Source organism: Metopolophium dirhodum, chromosome 5 (genome assembly GCF_019925205.1).
Source record: "Metopolophium dirhodum isolate CAU chromosome 5, ASM1992520v1, whole genome shotgun sequence".
NCBI classification, from domain to species: Eukaryota; Metazoa; Arthropoda; class Insecta; order Hemiptera; family Aphididae; genus Metopolophium; species Metopolophium dirhodum.
In genome coordinates, this window is record NC_083564.1 from 38,909,913 (window position 1) to 38,927,102 (window position 17,190).

General features: G+C 28.1%; 1 protein-coding gene across 1 annotated transcript in view; it reads right to left on the reverse strand.

The window, feature by feature from the left end:
• Positions 1 to 1,098: 1,098 nt before the first annotated feature.
• The window catches only part of LOC132945372 (uncharacterized), a 34,846-nt gene continuing 18,754 nt past the window's right edge, over positions 1,099 to 17,190 (reverse strand). Inside the window, exon 3 of the mRNA XM_061015093.1 lies at positions 1,099 to 2,356. Within this exon, the coding sequence (XP_060871076.1) occupies positions 2,275 to 2,356 (82 nt within the window). The 3' untranslated portion in view covers positions 1,099 to 2,274. The remainder of the gene's footprint in view (positions 2,357 to 17,190) is intronic.

Here is a 17,190-nt window from a genome sequence, read left to right on the forward strand (position 1 = left end):
TTTAATGAATAATATAGTTAAAAAATAATGTAGGGAAATATTATGCAGATAAAAAGTATTATAATATAGGTAGTAATACAGAAAAGTCTATTAGAAATACGCAATAACGACATTTGTGTCAAATAGCAAACTTATAAAACTTGGGTCGTAAATTGTTATAAAAAAACATAAATACCAAAAACACGATATAAGACTATTCTGCAAGATGTGGACGAGGTGTATTAAACCAACTCTTAACTAAAATTAAACGTACAGTATTGTTTAGTTATTATAACTATGACGAGATAATCATCGTAATCATTTTAGAACATTTTTTGCCAATCAAATAATAATGAAATACAAAATATAAACTTTGTCTCAAATGTCTACACCTTACTATATATTTTGGTCTTCTATTAATCGTGAAACGTACGATGGTCACGACGTCAACCGTTAGAGGACGCTAGCCATTTTGACAGGTTGTAATGATTTTCATTAATATTTAATTATATTAATATAATATTATCGTTATATTTAAGAGTGAGGAAGACACTACTTAATCTTCTATTTTATTCCTTATTCTTATAGGTATATTCTATACAACATTGTTAACTATAAACTATAATATAAGACTTAACTGACGCCTGTAACTATAAAATAATAAACATACTTAAATATATGTCTGGTTTTAGGTACCTATTTCTAAATATAATCTCTTCAAAGTTATGAAAATATTTATGGTGGAACTAAACCATTAAGCACCTTACACTGAAATTCATAATTAAAATTTTAATATTTTACAATACAGCTTTTAAATACCACTAAAAATATTAAAACAAATGTTAATTTCAGAAATCAAAATAGTTAAATTTGTATTGTTACCAAGCAGTGATAAGACAAATTTTCTGTGACAGTTTAAACATTAAACAAATTATTATATCATATAATTTTGAAAACTTTAAACTACACAAATTGTAAGCTAGTAATTAGTAAATATGAATAATAAGTGATTTCTTTATATTAAATAAAAAAAACTAAATAAAAATGCCTCATAAAATAAAATATAAATAAATATAAAACAAAGTATAAGATATTCCTATAATTTGTGGATTAAATAAATAAATAAATACATGGATTATGCAATAAAATATATTTTATTAAAAAAAAAAAATAATAAATTATTAAAATCTAAATCAATACAAGTATAAATAACATTAATAAATTATTAAAAAAATAATGTATAAATATGCCTTAATTAACTATGAGAAAATATTCCCTAAATAATACAATCATAAACACCTTGATATTATTCTTAGCACGATATCATATAATCCTTTAACGTTGAATCGTAAATAATTCGTACTGTACAGAAGGTTAGGAATATACATTTATGATCGATATAAATAATATTAAAAATAATTTTGTAATTTAAATAAAATATTCAACATAACATAGGAGTTTAGTTTTATAGTTTTAAACCGTGGCGAAAAAAATGTGTGCCTATCAATAACCGATAGCCGACCCACGTACTGTGGATTATTTTTTTTTTTAATTCACTGAATAAGGAAGAATATTTTCGAATCAAACTACCTACATCGAATAATAGTCCAATATACTGTTAACACATAACTACAGTTCGTTACGATTGATATAAGATATCAACGGGCGTTCCTTATATATTGAATAGGTACTTTTAAAGTGTAAGAAATGTATAGAAAATGAAAAAAATGGAAAGTATAACAACAAACGAAATAAAAAATAAATAAATAATGATAAATCCCCTGTTGTTTGTTTTTCCCGAAATAACAGTTGACAATTTACAGTTCATGATGATATCGATTTAGAAAATTACTGATCGCATCGGAACCAATTTATCGGCTAGTTGAGGTGGGAACAAAAAACTTTTTTGCCGTTACAAACTACCTACAATTTTTTTTTTGTTCATAATTTGTATTATATTTTCTTATAGATAGGTACACCTATAACACATTATTTTTCAGAGGAACTAGTTTTCAATAACGACGGACACTTAAAATATATTTTATTATTTTTGAGTTCACGCCGTCATGTCATTACTATCGTATCATGGACTGTGAGTCGGATATGATTGATAAACAGAGGTTGCTGAAAGAATAGGTCAGGTGCGCTTTTATCGTGCCCTTCGTTTGGAAGTGTCTCCTTATGCGTTAAGCGCATCGATTAACCACGTAAAAAGTGACCTACGTCCTATCTTTTAGCGAACTCACTGGCAGTAGTATAATACGATGGAGTAAAGAAAGGGTTATTTAGAAACAACTACGATGATTCGGAATCACCGGACATGTTTTGACCAAGCGCCGTCTCGATGACGACCTCCTTAGCTTCTTCCCCATTACACCTGAAAAATGAAATATACATTTTAGTTATAATATAATAATTAACTGTTAATTTAACAAAAAAAAAAAAAACGATTATATAATTTATAATTGTTTAAATGTGTGTTAATATTTTTGTCCGTTTAATAATATGTACGTAACTATGATAATGATTTTTAATAGATCACATTGCATTAATTATTTACATAATTATATTACATGTATTTCACATACAAACAAAGAATATATCAAAATATTGTTCTAAATATTTGTGTGTGATTTTATTTTCTATAACCATTAAAATTCTATTTTCATCTCCGAATCTATATATGTTTCGACGACTTCGTCTTCTGACTGACCATCTTCGCTCAGAATCATTTTTTTTATACAATGATATTATATCATTGAATTCAAATTTAACACCATCCATTACAGTAACCCACTTGTAACCTACTGCGACACCCACTTACCCACCTTTTTTTTATAGATTTATTTACAATATAATGTGTAATTTGAGATATTAATACTTTAATTTTGACAAAAAAAAATAATAATAACTTAAGCCATTATTCTAATAAAGTATTAATTAAACGTACCCAAATAATCCTTAGCCAAAGATTCTATATGAAAAATAACTTTATATATTTATGTAAATCTACTATTCCACTCAAATTGCCACTGTTATATTGATAGGCATGTTCAAACTTAATAAAACAAGTGATAACACATCCTTGGATCCTTCTATTCAGCAGATTAAAATTATCCCTTCTATTCCCGTCGCACAATTTGCATTTAAAAATCATCAAACTTAATTAAATATTATAAATTGTATTGCTGCTTGTATAGTATATTGGTACGACTGAAAACGAATTGCATAGTGAATAACTCAGTCTTCATTTGGTGTATACTGCATGTTCCATTACTTAACTTATAATCATTAAAGGGTAGTTTACTTAAGAGAATTACAGGACAAGAAACGTTCCAACCCCTTTCCGGTAAATCTCAAACTTAATTATATACACCTAATTTTTGATTCGGAAAAGTTAAATTGGGTAATCAATCTTGACCCACGAACAATCCCCATCTGGGAGGCAACAACGAAGACGGTTTACGACAAAAAAATTACGGTTTATACAATACTACTATTAATATATAAATACATTAATTAACTGAAAATCTTACTCACATGTACGTACAAACGTTGAACATAATAAACATTTTTATTATAGAAACACGTCAATACAACGTGATAACTGATTATAAAGAAAAAACTGAAATCTTTTTAAGCAATAATGAAAATGAAAATATTTAAAAGACCATTTTGTGCATTTATAAAATACATTATGTGGCGCCGTGACTGGTTTATAGAAATACTATATAGACATGTTTTAATAATGAAAACAATTTTCAAAAGAAAAAAACTCATCGTGTACATTAGATTTTAAAAATTATCATTAACGCTCATGAAAATGTACTGAAATCTAATCAAAAATATATTCATATTAAAATTTTAAAAAGATGTTACATAGTATTTCCACTGAAAAAAAATTGCAAGAACAAGTTGTTTTGTACATGTGTTTATTATATAATAGTATATAATTATAGCAACAAATAACGCCTATAAGTAGAATTTCAACTTTTTTTAAATGTTAATTTGCTAAATACAAATAATTAATTTACATGCATTAAATATTACCATTTACCATACAAATTAAATTATTAACGAAATGTAAGATTAAATCATAATAACCTGTGTCCATTTAAAAATAATAAAGTTTTAAGATTAATAGTGCTTTGCTAAATGAATAAATATATAGTGAATTTTAAATATCTTTTTCAAAACCAAATATTATTAAAATTAGGTATTTAATAGTGGAAACATTTAATATATTTATTTATAGAAACAAAAATGCGTTGTAACTTATAATAGTATTTTTTAGATTCTGAGTGGAGACAGAAAGCTAGTGGTTTTACAATGGTGTTTTTTTTTTATCCTGTATGCAATGTTTTTACCAGAAGGAGTGCTTCGATTTCAACATATAGTACACTCTGTTTTAACAAATCGGATCAAGATGGTACTTTAAAAAGGTCATTTTTCGAATTTCCTCAATAGTTATTTAATGCCACGGGAAAAACCACCAACAAATTACGAAAAATCACTAAAAATGGGATTTTAATTTCTAACGCTTTGTTTATTACCATAGAAACGAATAAAAAATAATAATATTATAATATTAATTCAACTTACAGGATATATTAAATAATAACAATATAAAATACATCCAGACTGACATATCGTTTCCGCTCAGAATCGTTTTTCTTATACAATGATATTATATCATTGAATTCAAGTTTAATACAATCCATTATACATTTACCCACTTGTAACCTACTGTACAGCAGAGCGAAATCTACTTACCCGCTTTTTTTTAAACTAATTTTCACAAATTTCAGGTTTAATTAATACGTATATTATAATAGAGCTAATAGAAATATAATATTATATTTGTAAAATTATACGATTAACATTTAAAAAAAAAATTTAATAACAAATGTATTACCTATATTATATTATATACTACACCTATAGATAATATAGTATATATATGTACTCATAGTTATACGTCCATGATGTATTAACAGATAATCACTTGAAAATGTTTAATTGGCATTCAAAATTTATGTTTTAGAATAGGTATTATGAAATAAACCAAGTTATCAGCTAAGAAATAAATGTTTAAAATTATTAGGTATAAAATAATATATTGTGTGTATTTATATTGCATTAACCTGCCCCTTGTAGTAATTAAAGTCTAAATTTTACCATTATAATATGTACCTACCTACTATATTCAAGGAACTTATTTACTTCCATATATTATCACCACTTAGGGACTTACACATCTGAACGAATACCGGTTTATCTGATGTAAAGGATCTTACAACCCACAAAATTAAAAAAGTATATTTTATTTTCTATATAAAGTAAAAAAATGTGTAGTATAAGCATAATATATATAAGTATTATAATCATAGGCGTGCGCAGGCTTCAATTTCCGGTCGAGCCTGGTAGAATTAGTGTCCCAATACTTTGACAGTGCCCCTATTTTTATTTTTTTTACACATTACCTAACATACATTGTTATTGTAAAATGTAAATTTTGTGTAATATAAAAAGTGTAATATTTATAATATGTATAAATATAATTAAGTTAAATATGTACACAACATATTATATGTGCTAATTTCTAGTCATATATTTTTAATGTTAAAATTAAAACAATATAAATACAGTTATGTATAAAAACAAAATACATTACCAGTGTGCAGTGACTGAGTGACAACAGTAAAGAGTTAACAAACTGAATAGATTATTGAGAAATGAGAGGTCAGTTTGTTTACGGTCTTCTATTTGAAAGCGACTAATTATAAACGTATAGGTTTCTCCGTGGAGCAGTGCATCTACCGACGGTCCGCACTCGGCTTATCTTAATATTAAATAAACACGATGTTTATGTATACTATTTATAACCAACCTATTAATGTATTTAATCATAGTACATAATATTTTGTACACAATGTTTTTGTTATATGAATAAAGAGGTACACACAAATAATTGTTATTTTATTTCATTTTCACTACAAATAAAATTTTCAAACATATTATTATAATAAATAGATACAATCATTTTACTATGCCCCAAAAAAGATTCCGGTCGAGCCGGGGCTCAACCGGCTCGCCCCGTGCGCACGCCTATGATTATAATTATAATATATATAAATAGCATACAACTCTAACTTCTGAATACTCAATAGTCAAAGATGTTAAAAATTAAAATAATATTAATTAATATACCTATGTTTTAAACTGGTACTCCCGTTCAATTTTAATTAAAAACCACACATATTCATGTTGTATGATTACCAACACAATATTATATTTATAAAACACAATACAACTAACATAAATATTAATTATGCATATATTATAATGTACATGGATTATAGCCATATAGATTTTTATTTAATCATTCAAATATTATATTGATATCCATTTCAAATGTAAATATTTATAGGTAAGAATTAGGTAAAAAATGTGGTACGCAATGATGAACAATTAAGGAATATTAACATTTACTTTATAATAGGTGCCTAATCAAAAATATATATGTTTTTTAGATTTATCAATGCTTACATCTATTATAATATTATATTTATAATTTTTTTACGCTGTTTAAATCCAATAAATACTTTAGAAACTATATGAGAGTTATCATAATTAATTTCGTTTCAAATAACTTAAAAACATGCCGATTCGTGTTTATTACAAAAACTATGGTACTTTAAATTTATAGTTATACACACTTATATAGCAATTATTAGAAATCTATTTTTATGTAGGACAATTCAATTTTGATTCATCGAAAAATAAATTAGTTGAAGAAAGTTATTACAAAAATAATAACCAATTAAATGTAGGTATACTTAATTATTGTAGCACCTATACCTACCAATAAATATAATATATAAATTATAAGTAATATACGTGGTTATGTATTATTTACTTTCAATAATATTTTAGAATATAGTTGAAACATTATTTTAACAGCCCTCACTTAGGTTTTGCTAGGATATCATATAAAAGCAACAAAATTAACCAACAAAATGAACACAATTTATAAGTTTTGATATTATACACAAAAAATAAATGTTTGAATCATACGATCATTAATAAAACTTTAATCAACTCTGAACTCATATAAATAATATATTACGTTTTTTTGTTTATACAAGTTTGGAAAACGTATCTAATTACCAATAAGTACTAAGCTGGTTACACTTTTAATTTATTAACGTATTTTAGAACGATTTACATTAATTGTTAAATTAACAACTTAATTATTCAGCTGAGGCGTAAAAATGGAGGTAATTTTATGCGGGCGCTCGTAATTTATTTGCATTTTGTAAACATGTTTTAGATTCTGAGCGAAGCGATGAACGTATTGATTTCATAACGATGTGTGTTTTTGAAAATTGTTTAAAGTTTTAAAGTGTTTTTTAGAGTTTTTACTATAAATATGAATAAAAAATGTTTGCATTGTCAAATACCTTGTACATTTAATACAACGTTCCTTATAAGTTAGTTAAATTAATAAAAACCAAAAAACAATCAGAATATTATTTTAAAAAGCATTTGAAGTTCAAATTTTGATAGAATTCGTCAAATTTATGATAATATACGATAAATTGTTTTTTAGTTAAACATTTTATAAGATTTTGAATTTTATACCTGAGGCTTAAAAATGTAATACAAGGTTCCTCATAAGTAGTTTATGATGTAACTAAAAAGTATATAAACACAGGTTTTTTTTATAGACATTTTAGTTATTTTTTTGTGATATAAAATTATTATTAGTAGGTATTTAAAAATGTTAACTTATATTATTGTATTTTATACACACAGTGCCAAATGCAACGTTTTTGGCAAAGTTAATTCAAACCTCCGTATTACGTCTATTACTAAGAGTAAAATTAATTACATTATTATTTATAATATATAATTTAGCTAGTAATATATAGGCTGCCCCACACAGTCTTCGATCAGAATAATTTTTAGTATGCAATTATTTATTATTGAATTAAAATTTAACACATACATTGTAGCAGGGTTGGCACGTATTATACATAAATGTGTAATTTGTGTATTATACTATGTATTATACGTATAATACATCTGTAAACTAATATAACATTTTTTTTATTATAATTTTAAGTATGGGCAAATTTTTTTTAAGAAGCCAGAATAAACAGTTATTTTTGGTTTGCTAAAATATTGATTTTTTGTTAGTTTAATTTAACATTAAATCAGAATAAAAGCAATATCCAAAGATCAAATATTTTTTATATTTTTTTTTTTGTGTAACATATACTTATATCTAATATATATAATATTCTATATTCCATATGGCATATTCATCATTGAAAAGATTACAAATTAATCAAGGAAGATTAAACAATAGTAAATTATACTTTTTAATTTGCTTAATTACCTACTTAATTACTAATAATAACTAGGGCTCGGATATATTTGTAAATAGTAAATACAAATTTTCTATTACTAATAGTAAATAAAGTAAGAAACTAATAAAAAATAATTAGTAATTAGTAATTACTAATTAGTGATTACAATATTACATAAACTGTCATGAGCAATAAAAAATTAGTTATTGAATTTTAAGACGTTATCCAAATTACAGTAAAAACAATTATTATTTACACTCGAGATATGTATAAAAAATATTTTATAATAATTTAAATATTTTATGAAAGAAAAAATAGAAATACAATTTATACGTTTTATACTTTTATACATATATAAAAATGTATTATACATATGTATAATACATCATGGTGTATAAAACTTTTATACATAAATTCACCCAACCCTGGATTGTAGTGACTTCTTAAATGACGAGGCACACTCGACACCTACCTACTGTACAGACTTGCCTACATTTTTTTTTTAAACTAATTTTGTTCTATTTGAATTTCCTTCCCATTATTCTGTCAAATCAAATGAGTATGTGTATAACATTACCTATAATTTATTATAATCATTCGCTTTTAAAAATTTAACGGTGCTGGAGATGAATAAAAACATTAATAATTATTACTACCAATATACATATAAATATATAATATTATACTAAAAACAATAATCATTGTAAGATAATGTTTGTGGACACTTTGCCACAGACATGCATGAGAAGATATAGACACAGTGTATATAATATATATATAGGCATACAACAGTACTTAGTCAGTGGATCATGGAGAGAGTAAAGTGATTTGCTCTATTTCCTTTCGATTTTACTCACTGAACCCAGTCAAACGCGATAACCTCGATCCGAAAAAATGAACACGACCCCGATGACAGATTTTATTCAACGAAATTGTCTATGATAACTATGGATTTTAGGAAACGCTCTGATTGAGTATCCATTAGCAAAACAATGATAAACAATCATGTAATTAAATACGAATTATTATTTCCTATTCATCGGCCGACTGCAGCTGTACCTACGTAGACTTGGACGTATGGACGGCGGACGCAGCTCCTCCTGACAGCTAATTATGTCGAGGTAATGAAGGTAGGTATTTGAGTGTGACACTGTCCACTTGTGCACCGAAATTAAGGAAAAAACATTAAATTATGATTGTATCACGTAGCGGTACGGAAATATTAAAATTAAATTTAACACATCGTATTTAGATGGAGGACGGTAATACCGAGAAATCGGCGTACAGATTGATTATTTATGTCATCGTGATAAATCGTCATAAATCCGATTTCGTCGAGAGAACACTATAGTTGTTTCTATTGAATTTCATGAACAAACTGGGTTAATTGAGACGTCAGAGATCTGAGTATTTTAAAAGCACAGTCATAAATGATTTTGTCTCTGGATGTGTCTAGTATTTGACACGTTCATCAATTGCTGGCAAATACACCGCGTAAAATTCTGTTACACAAATCTAATAAATAATTATTTATCATGCATATTTTACAAAAAAAAAATGTACAGATCGCTTATAACAATGAAAGAAAATAATGATAATAAATTAAGTTTTTATTTTGATTTATAACAATCAAATTTCGTCATTATTAAACCCGAACGTTAGTCAATGGATTATTATTAAACGACATCGCACTGCTGCAATTTACTGTTTTATCTTCCTCTTGGGAATTACGAATTTAGCGAAACAACTATAATATTATTATAGACCATTATAGACATTAACACTGTATATTTTTTAAAAGCTAAATAAATCTTCTAACACGTTTACGAAACTAAATAGTTTTAATAACAAGCCATTACATTTCTTTTAAATAACGACTCATATAAAATGGTAACAGTGAAAAACTGATATAACTATATAAAACCTAAGGCCCTTATAGGCGTATCAACCCGATAATGTAATATTATAGGTATCATTATACTCACTGCGTAAATATACCTGTAATATCATAATAGAAAAAAACTATAAGGTCAGATCTCGTACTGAAAAATGGCGACATAATATCATTATGGCAAATAATTCTAACTTTAGACATAAATTATATTCGTATAAAACGTTTCATTTTCCTGTAAGCATTATTTAAGGATATTAAATTTCGAAAAATCTTTACATTTTTGTATTTAAGTTATATACGTGAATGATTATTGTATTAAATTTCAACTCTTCCGAGGAGAATACAAGTTTAAAAATTGGTTTTTATCAACGACAATATAATATTTTATCAGCCTTTATGTAACTGATGAATAGGTTATGAAATCGTAATAATTTATAATACCACAAATAAAGGTTGATTGAAATTTACTATTGACCTCTCTCAATTGTATCATATTATTATCAACCATTGTAGTCCAAAGTTGTAATATACCTATATTTATAGGAAAATTGTCCAAACATCGTGAAACTATATCACATAATATATAGTCGACGTTAATGACATCCGTTCAGCTGACGTTCAAAGTCGGTGTTTCGGTCGGAGAAGCATATATTATAGCCAAATATAATATTATACCTACATTAATATACTAATTTTCTAATACACACGACAAAAACTTCGAAATATAAAACGTACGACGAAACATAATTATTTGTACTTTCATCAATTATTCGAACTGAATAATATCCGGAAACGTATAGACGTATATTGTACAATAATTTAGCGTATAGTCCATAATAATCTTGTTCGTTTCCATCTATACTACAGTGACCGGAGATCCACATGTAGGTAATGCGTTTGCCAGTGAGTTGTGCCCTAATATGGGTGTTTTGTATTTTCCTGACAATATCACAATAGGGATTGTGTAGAGAATTTCGGAGACTGATGAGGCTGGATAATGACGAGTCGCTGAATATTATGACATTAACGGTGTCGACCTTATGGATAATGTACCTAGTCGATAGCTTTGAGTATGGTAAAAGCCCCCACTATATAAAATAATATAGTCGTACAGAGAATTTGTTTGAAAGTTTCTATTGGATTTAAAATAAGCACATAATAATAAATCATATTGGTGTATTCGAAAATTATGATGGCTATCCCAATACGGCCTTCGACGGTGGACTTGAGGTTGAGTTAGGGAATATAATAATACGATATACATAAACTTAATATTATTTAATTTTATAGAATTTATTTAGACTTTTCATAATATTATTTCATTTTAAACTGTATATAGAGATTTTTTTTCTGTCTCCCTTTTGAACAATATTATTAATGTAAGCTAATTTTATAAAATCCATTACGACCAATAGACTCGTGGATGATAGATGCCGTGGATAACATATAATAATAATAATATTAAAAAATAATTATAATAATAATCGAATCATCCGACTATTCTGATCACCGCACTACTGCAATGTCAAATGTCTATACAGGACTGCAGTGTGCGCGATTCGTACGGTATAATACGCTGGTCGTACAGATATATCTAATATCATCGTGTACAGAATTATTGCAGTGCTACCGAGAGTTTCCAAAGTCACGCACTAAATAGATATAATATAGTTATAGGATCGAACCATACAATCTGACATATTTGTACGACGTTCTCGTCGGTCCACATAACCTCCTCGTATTCATTAGCCGTGCAAAATAGCATCTCCGACGGCTGTATTATAGGCACGCACGCACTTCCCCAGTCGTAGGTAGGTGCACTACCCGTACTATAATATTATTATATTATACGTAAATACGTAATGATGTGTGCTATGCACAATGTACGTCTTGCGGCTTGGGCATAGGTAGGTAAGTCGTAAAACAGTACTGTGCACGAGTGCGTGTTGTCGACGTTTATCTCCAATTGTTTTTTGTCCGAACGCAATTGAAACGGAATCATTGTATTGTTATTGCCGGCACGTGTTATTATTATTTTATTTTGTGTGTGTGGTGTGTGGTGGACTGGTAAACGAAGAGGACGACGACGATATTATTACGTTTGGTTCTAAAATTTCAAACGCACGTCCCCGGCTCAAACACCGATTTCCGCCGTATGATATTATTTTGTATTATGTACAAAAGTGAGATGGGTTAATCAACGATAAAAAAATAATAATACAAAATATATATGGCCCGTGGTTGTTTCGCACGACGACGTTATCGGGTCTTGTGATCCAAGCTGATACCGACAACAATTTATTACAATGAGTTTTATTCATCCGAAACTGGAACGATATGGTTAGGTATATATTACAGAAATATATTATGGATATAAGTACGTAGTTAAGTTTTCGGTCAGATAAGCATGTCTTTAAAACAATAATAATAATAATAATACCTACTTAATAGCTGAGAAATAAAATATGCAACACAATTAATGCTTGGTTCCGATCAAAAAAATATAATAATATTATATACGTAGGTATAGGTTGGTTACGTTAGGTACTTGAACTTCAACGCTGCAAACTGTTGCAGTCGTAACTTGTAAATACCGCGTTATCCGTCACTATATATTGTGTACGTGCTTATACTATTCGGGTTTCACGTAGTACGTGTCAACAGAATATTGTCGACACGACATTATTTTAAAGTCGTCGAAATATCGTTCGCATTCACATCACCGGCAAATTCGGCGAGACCAACGAAGTGTTTGAGGTTTAACGATGACGTACACTCGCAGGGAAACGAAAATAAAATATCAAACATTGGACACATAAGCTGTGGCTAATATGAGTGATGATGACACGCGTACCTAACCCAACCTGTGTACGTCGGACGAGATAAGATAACCTTTTCGAACAATAACGTATAAAATTTAAAATTCTAAGCCTTGGCGAGTGTTTTCCGCCCGCGAGAGGTGCCCGTAAATAGGTACCCAAATCGTTTTCGTTATCTGTTTCTTTCAGTAAATTGCGTGCAAACATACGCGTTGGGTTGAGTATTACTGCAGTTAACGTTAGCGATGGTTATTATTTGTAACGACGGAAAATTAAACTGGCAAACTCGACGACAACGACGCAAGCAGTCAGATATTATTTTAATTATATTAAAATGTTAATGGTTGTATCGTGTTGCGGTTGCCGTCTGACTTCTAACCTAATCAGCTTGCGGACGGCGACTATAATAAATCGGCCCCGGGAAACTAACATAATTGGCTCAATTATTTGACTATTACTAATAATATCACACAAAATATCGACCCCAATAATATATGAAATTGACCCCAAATTATATCGCCCAGGTGGCAATTTCCACATCGTCCAAGGGGCCCAACCCCTGAAACTATAATTATACTGAATCAAAATATGTAAAGAAAAAAACCTTTTTACCATAATCATAAGAAATATGTATTGACCTACCTATGAAATATAAACTTCTTCATAACCAACCATAAATATGTAAATACCTACTAAATATTATATAATATAATAGCAGCTGGAGTTAAACTCGAAAATTAAATGAAAAAAAAAACAAATGAAAGAACGATGAATTTTATATAACAAGAAATTACGTCTGATTCACGTTTGTGACATTTGAATAAAAATCTCTCTCTTGTCATTTCTATATAAAGTATCTCGTTATAGATAAACAACTGGTGTATGCGTAATGCGTACGGTAATGGATATGGTAATGGGTATGGACGTATTATTACATTATACTTTTTATATAATACACAACTAAACCGGTGCGAGGCAATGTAGTTATTGACGATCACACTGTGTTCTTTTGTTAATATTATTGTTTATTATTAACAACAATTATTGTTAAGGGAATCACAGGATTAATATGAACACATTTTAATAATATTCAATTTGGAAATCAAGTGAGTAGCTACTAGCTGCTAACCTTACCTCATTAGGAGGTACTTTATCACAATAAATTAGATGTGAAAATTATTGTTATTTTGAATTTTTGTGTTTTTATTTTTAGACATATTATATTCTACCGATAGACTAACCTACATAAAATAAAAACCAGATACTTGTTTCCCGGATATTTTCGAAGAACGCCATAACTGTGCATATAATGCCATAATATATTACGCATACATACAATTATTTCGTATAACCAATAACGTCTTGACCATGTAGTTGGTCACCATTTGGCTATTATAATAGGTAGCCTATACCACATGCTATCACCGAGAAAACGAACATTGCAAGCGTGTCAGTTATTTGTCACTCAAGTCATAATAGTAATTACCTACCTATAATACTATTGCCTACTGACACGATGGCCAATATTTCGTCTTTTGTGTTGTTTCCTGCGACCATACAATAGATCCCGATTGCCCAGACTTGATTGAAAAACGTTATTTATTTTCATTTTTAGACGTGCGTCGTTTCCTACACAATATTATTATTATTATGTTAGTGGTTAGTATTCGTGTTTGTCTTTTATTTCTTTTTTTTACGTACCTATACCTTAGTGCGTACAACTCTACGAATACCGACATACCAAACGGTACAGTTACAATATAATATAATATAAAATACCCATAATTCTCACGACATAATTCATACGATGTGATACATTTAACGTAAGACACTTATTTAAACAATAAAGTTTTTGAAAGTATTCCATTTACATAATTTTAACTCATTATAAAACGAAATTTTTTGAAAAAAAACCTTATTTTTATCGTTATAACTGTTTAAGTTATTTACTATTTTGAATGGCTATACCTACATTCATTTCTAATTTCATATCCCGAAGCTGAATATTATTCAGAATATTTTGATCTATAAAAATCAAATTTCTAACAATTAGTTTATTAGTTAAAGTAGATAGGTATAATGTATTTAAAAGTTAAAAGAGCCTAGTAGTGAATAAACATTTTGCGGGGTAACCCTGCGTACCAGACCATTCCTTTCAACTAAACTTTAAATACATTGAGTTATTAACTCATAAACTGCTCGTTCAAAATTTGATTTTACACATCGAAGTACTCTAAGAAATATTCCGATTTTGAATAACAGATTAAAAATGTATGTTGTGATTAAAAAAAAGTAAAAAATACTTTAAAAACAATATAAGAAAATATATGAATTTTTTTTTAAATGTTATTTTTCGATGACCTAAAATTATGTAAACACAAACATTTTCAAAAACTCTAATAGTTTTCTAAATAATAAGTGTCTTACGTTAAATAAATCACCGGTTTGATAATATTCTTCAAGTCTAAGGACACTGACCTTGAATGTAGGTATTTATTTATTTTCAGAACGCACAACGAGATACGGACGTTGTCGTGCTACTGATCTCGAAACAGCAAGGTCGCCGCATTCCCAAATTAATAATATTATTGAACCTGACACCCACAACGGAATAACCGTTAAGCTTGACCGGGGGCAGTGCAGGTACGTACAAAATAATATGAACGTTTAAACACAACGAAGAATGAAAGTCACGATTCCTTGTCAATATAGGATATCAGCTATTCTATATTTTTATTTAATGCTATTATTATGCGCAATACACTCGTTCGACGCTGAACGGAGAGGAATTATTAAATTTAAAACGAGTGATAATAATAATTAAACGCAGAAAGCGAAACGTGTCTATTAGTGTTTGATTTTGAAATGAAAATGAAATGATATGTTTTTAACATTATTGAATTCCATAAAAATATATTATATGGCGTTTATCACAAGATGATTTCACTTTTGATCCGGAAGTAAACAATTTAAAACTGGTAATGAAACGAAGGACCGCAGAATTTAAAGGGAAAACACAATACAATCGGTGAGTTTTAAAAACACTACAGATTCAAATGACAACAAAAAGACTCAATTAGAAAGTACATATATTTTTTTTAATTATTACGAAATATCAAAAACAGACATAATTCTATTATGAATTTAGATAATATTTGTTTGGACTATTTTAATTTCATAATATTACATTTTTACTCGTATTCAAATGATAATTTTAATAAAAACCAATTATACCATTCGTTTATAATAGAGATCTAATGACATCCTTAACAAGAAATAAAAATGTCATAATATGTAATCAAAAACCAGAGTAACGTTGATAATAACGTATGCATATTTGACGATTTTACGACACATATTATTCACCACATGATTTTGATTACATTTATATTTCTTGATTGACTAGGTACCTATTGATTATTTATTATGACTATAATTTGTTTTAATATTGCTCAAACAGAAATGATAAGCATTGTTGTGAACCTATGTCGTATGTATACTACAGACGTCAGACAGTAACCCACACCGTAAAGTATTTGATGAAATAATTACAATCGGTTACGCACTGCAATAACACCATTTGGCCGAAATACATTTTTCTCACAAAAAGATTTTAAATCTCATTGTATCGGACTCCAACGGTTAAAAATTTTAAATGTTTACTATTAGTGGACAAGCACACATAATAATCTTTTATAATAATTTGATAATATCGTTCGTGCTTAGTGGTCTGACATATTCAGCTTTCTCCGATGAATGAAAACCACTTTAAATATCATTATAATTATGTAAACAATCACAAATTTTTCTATACACTAGGTTTTTTGTATCTATTCTACATTAGTATTGTTGTCGCCTTATTATTCCGGTTCATTTTACCTACATTAATTGTGTGTACATTGTATTATATAAATCGACCACATTCGTGTACAGAATGCTCGTGACCACTGAAATAAGGTCGGTTAATTGATGCGCTAACAAGAGATGGTCATCAATAAACTCAAGTGAAAGTGTGGTGGACCACTAATGGCAAATGACATTGGATAGAGTAATTGTAAAATTCAAATCCAAAAATAAGACTTATACAACAGAGTCAACGGTGTGTCAGCGTGGTCATCGTTTA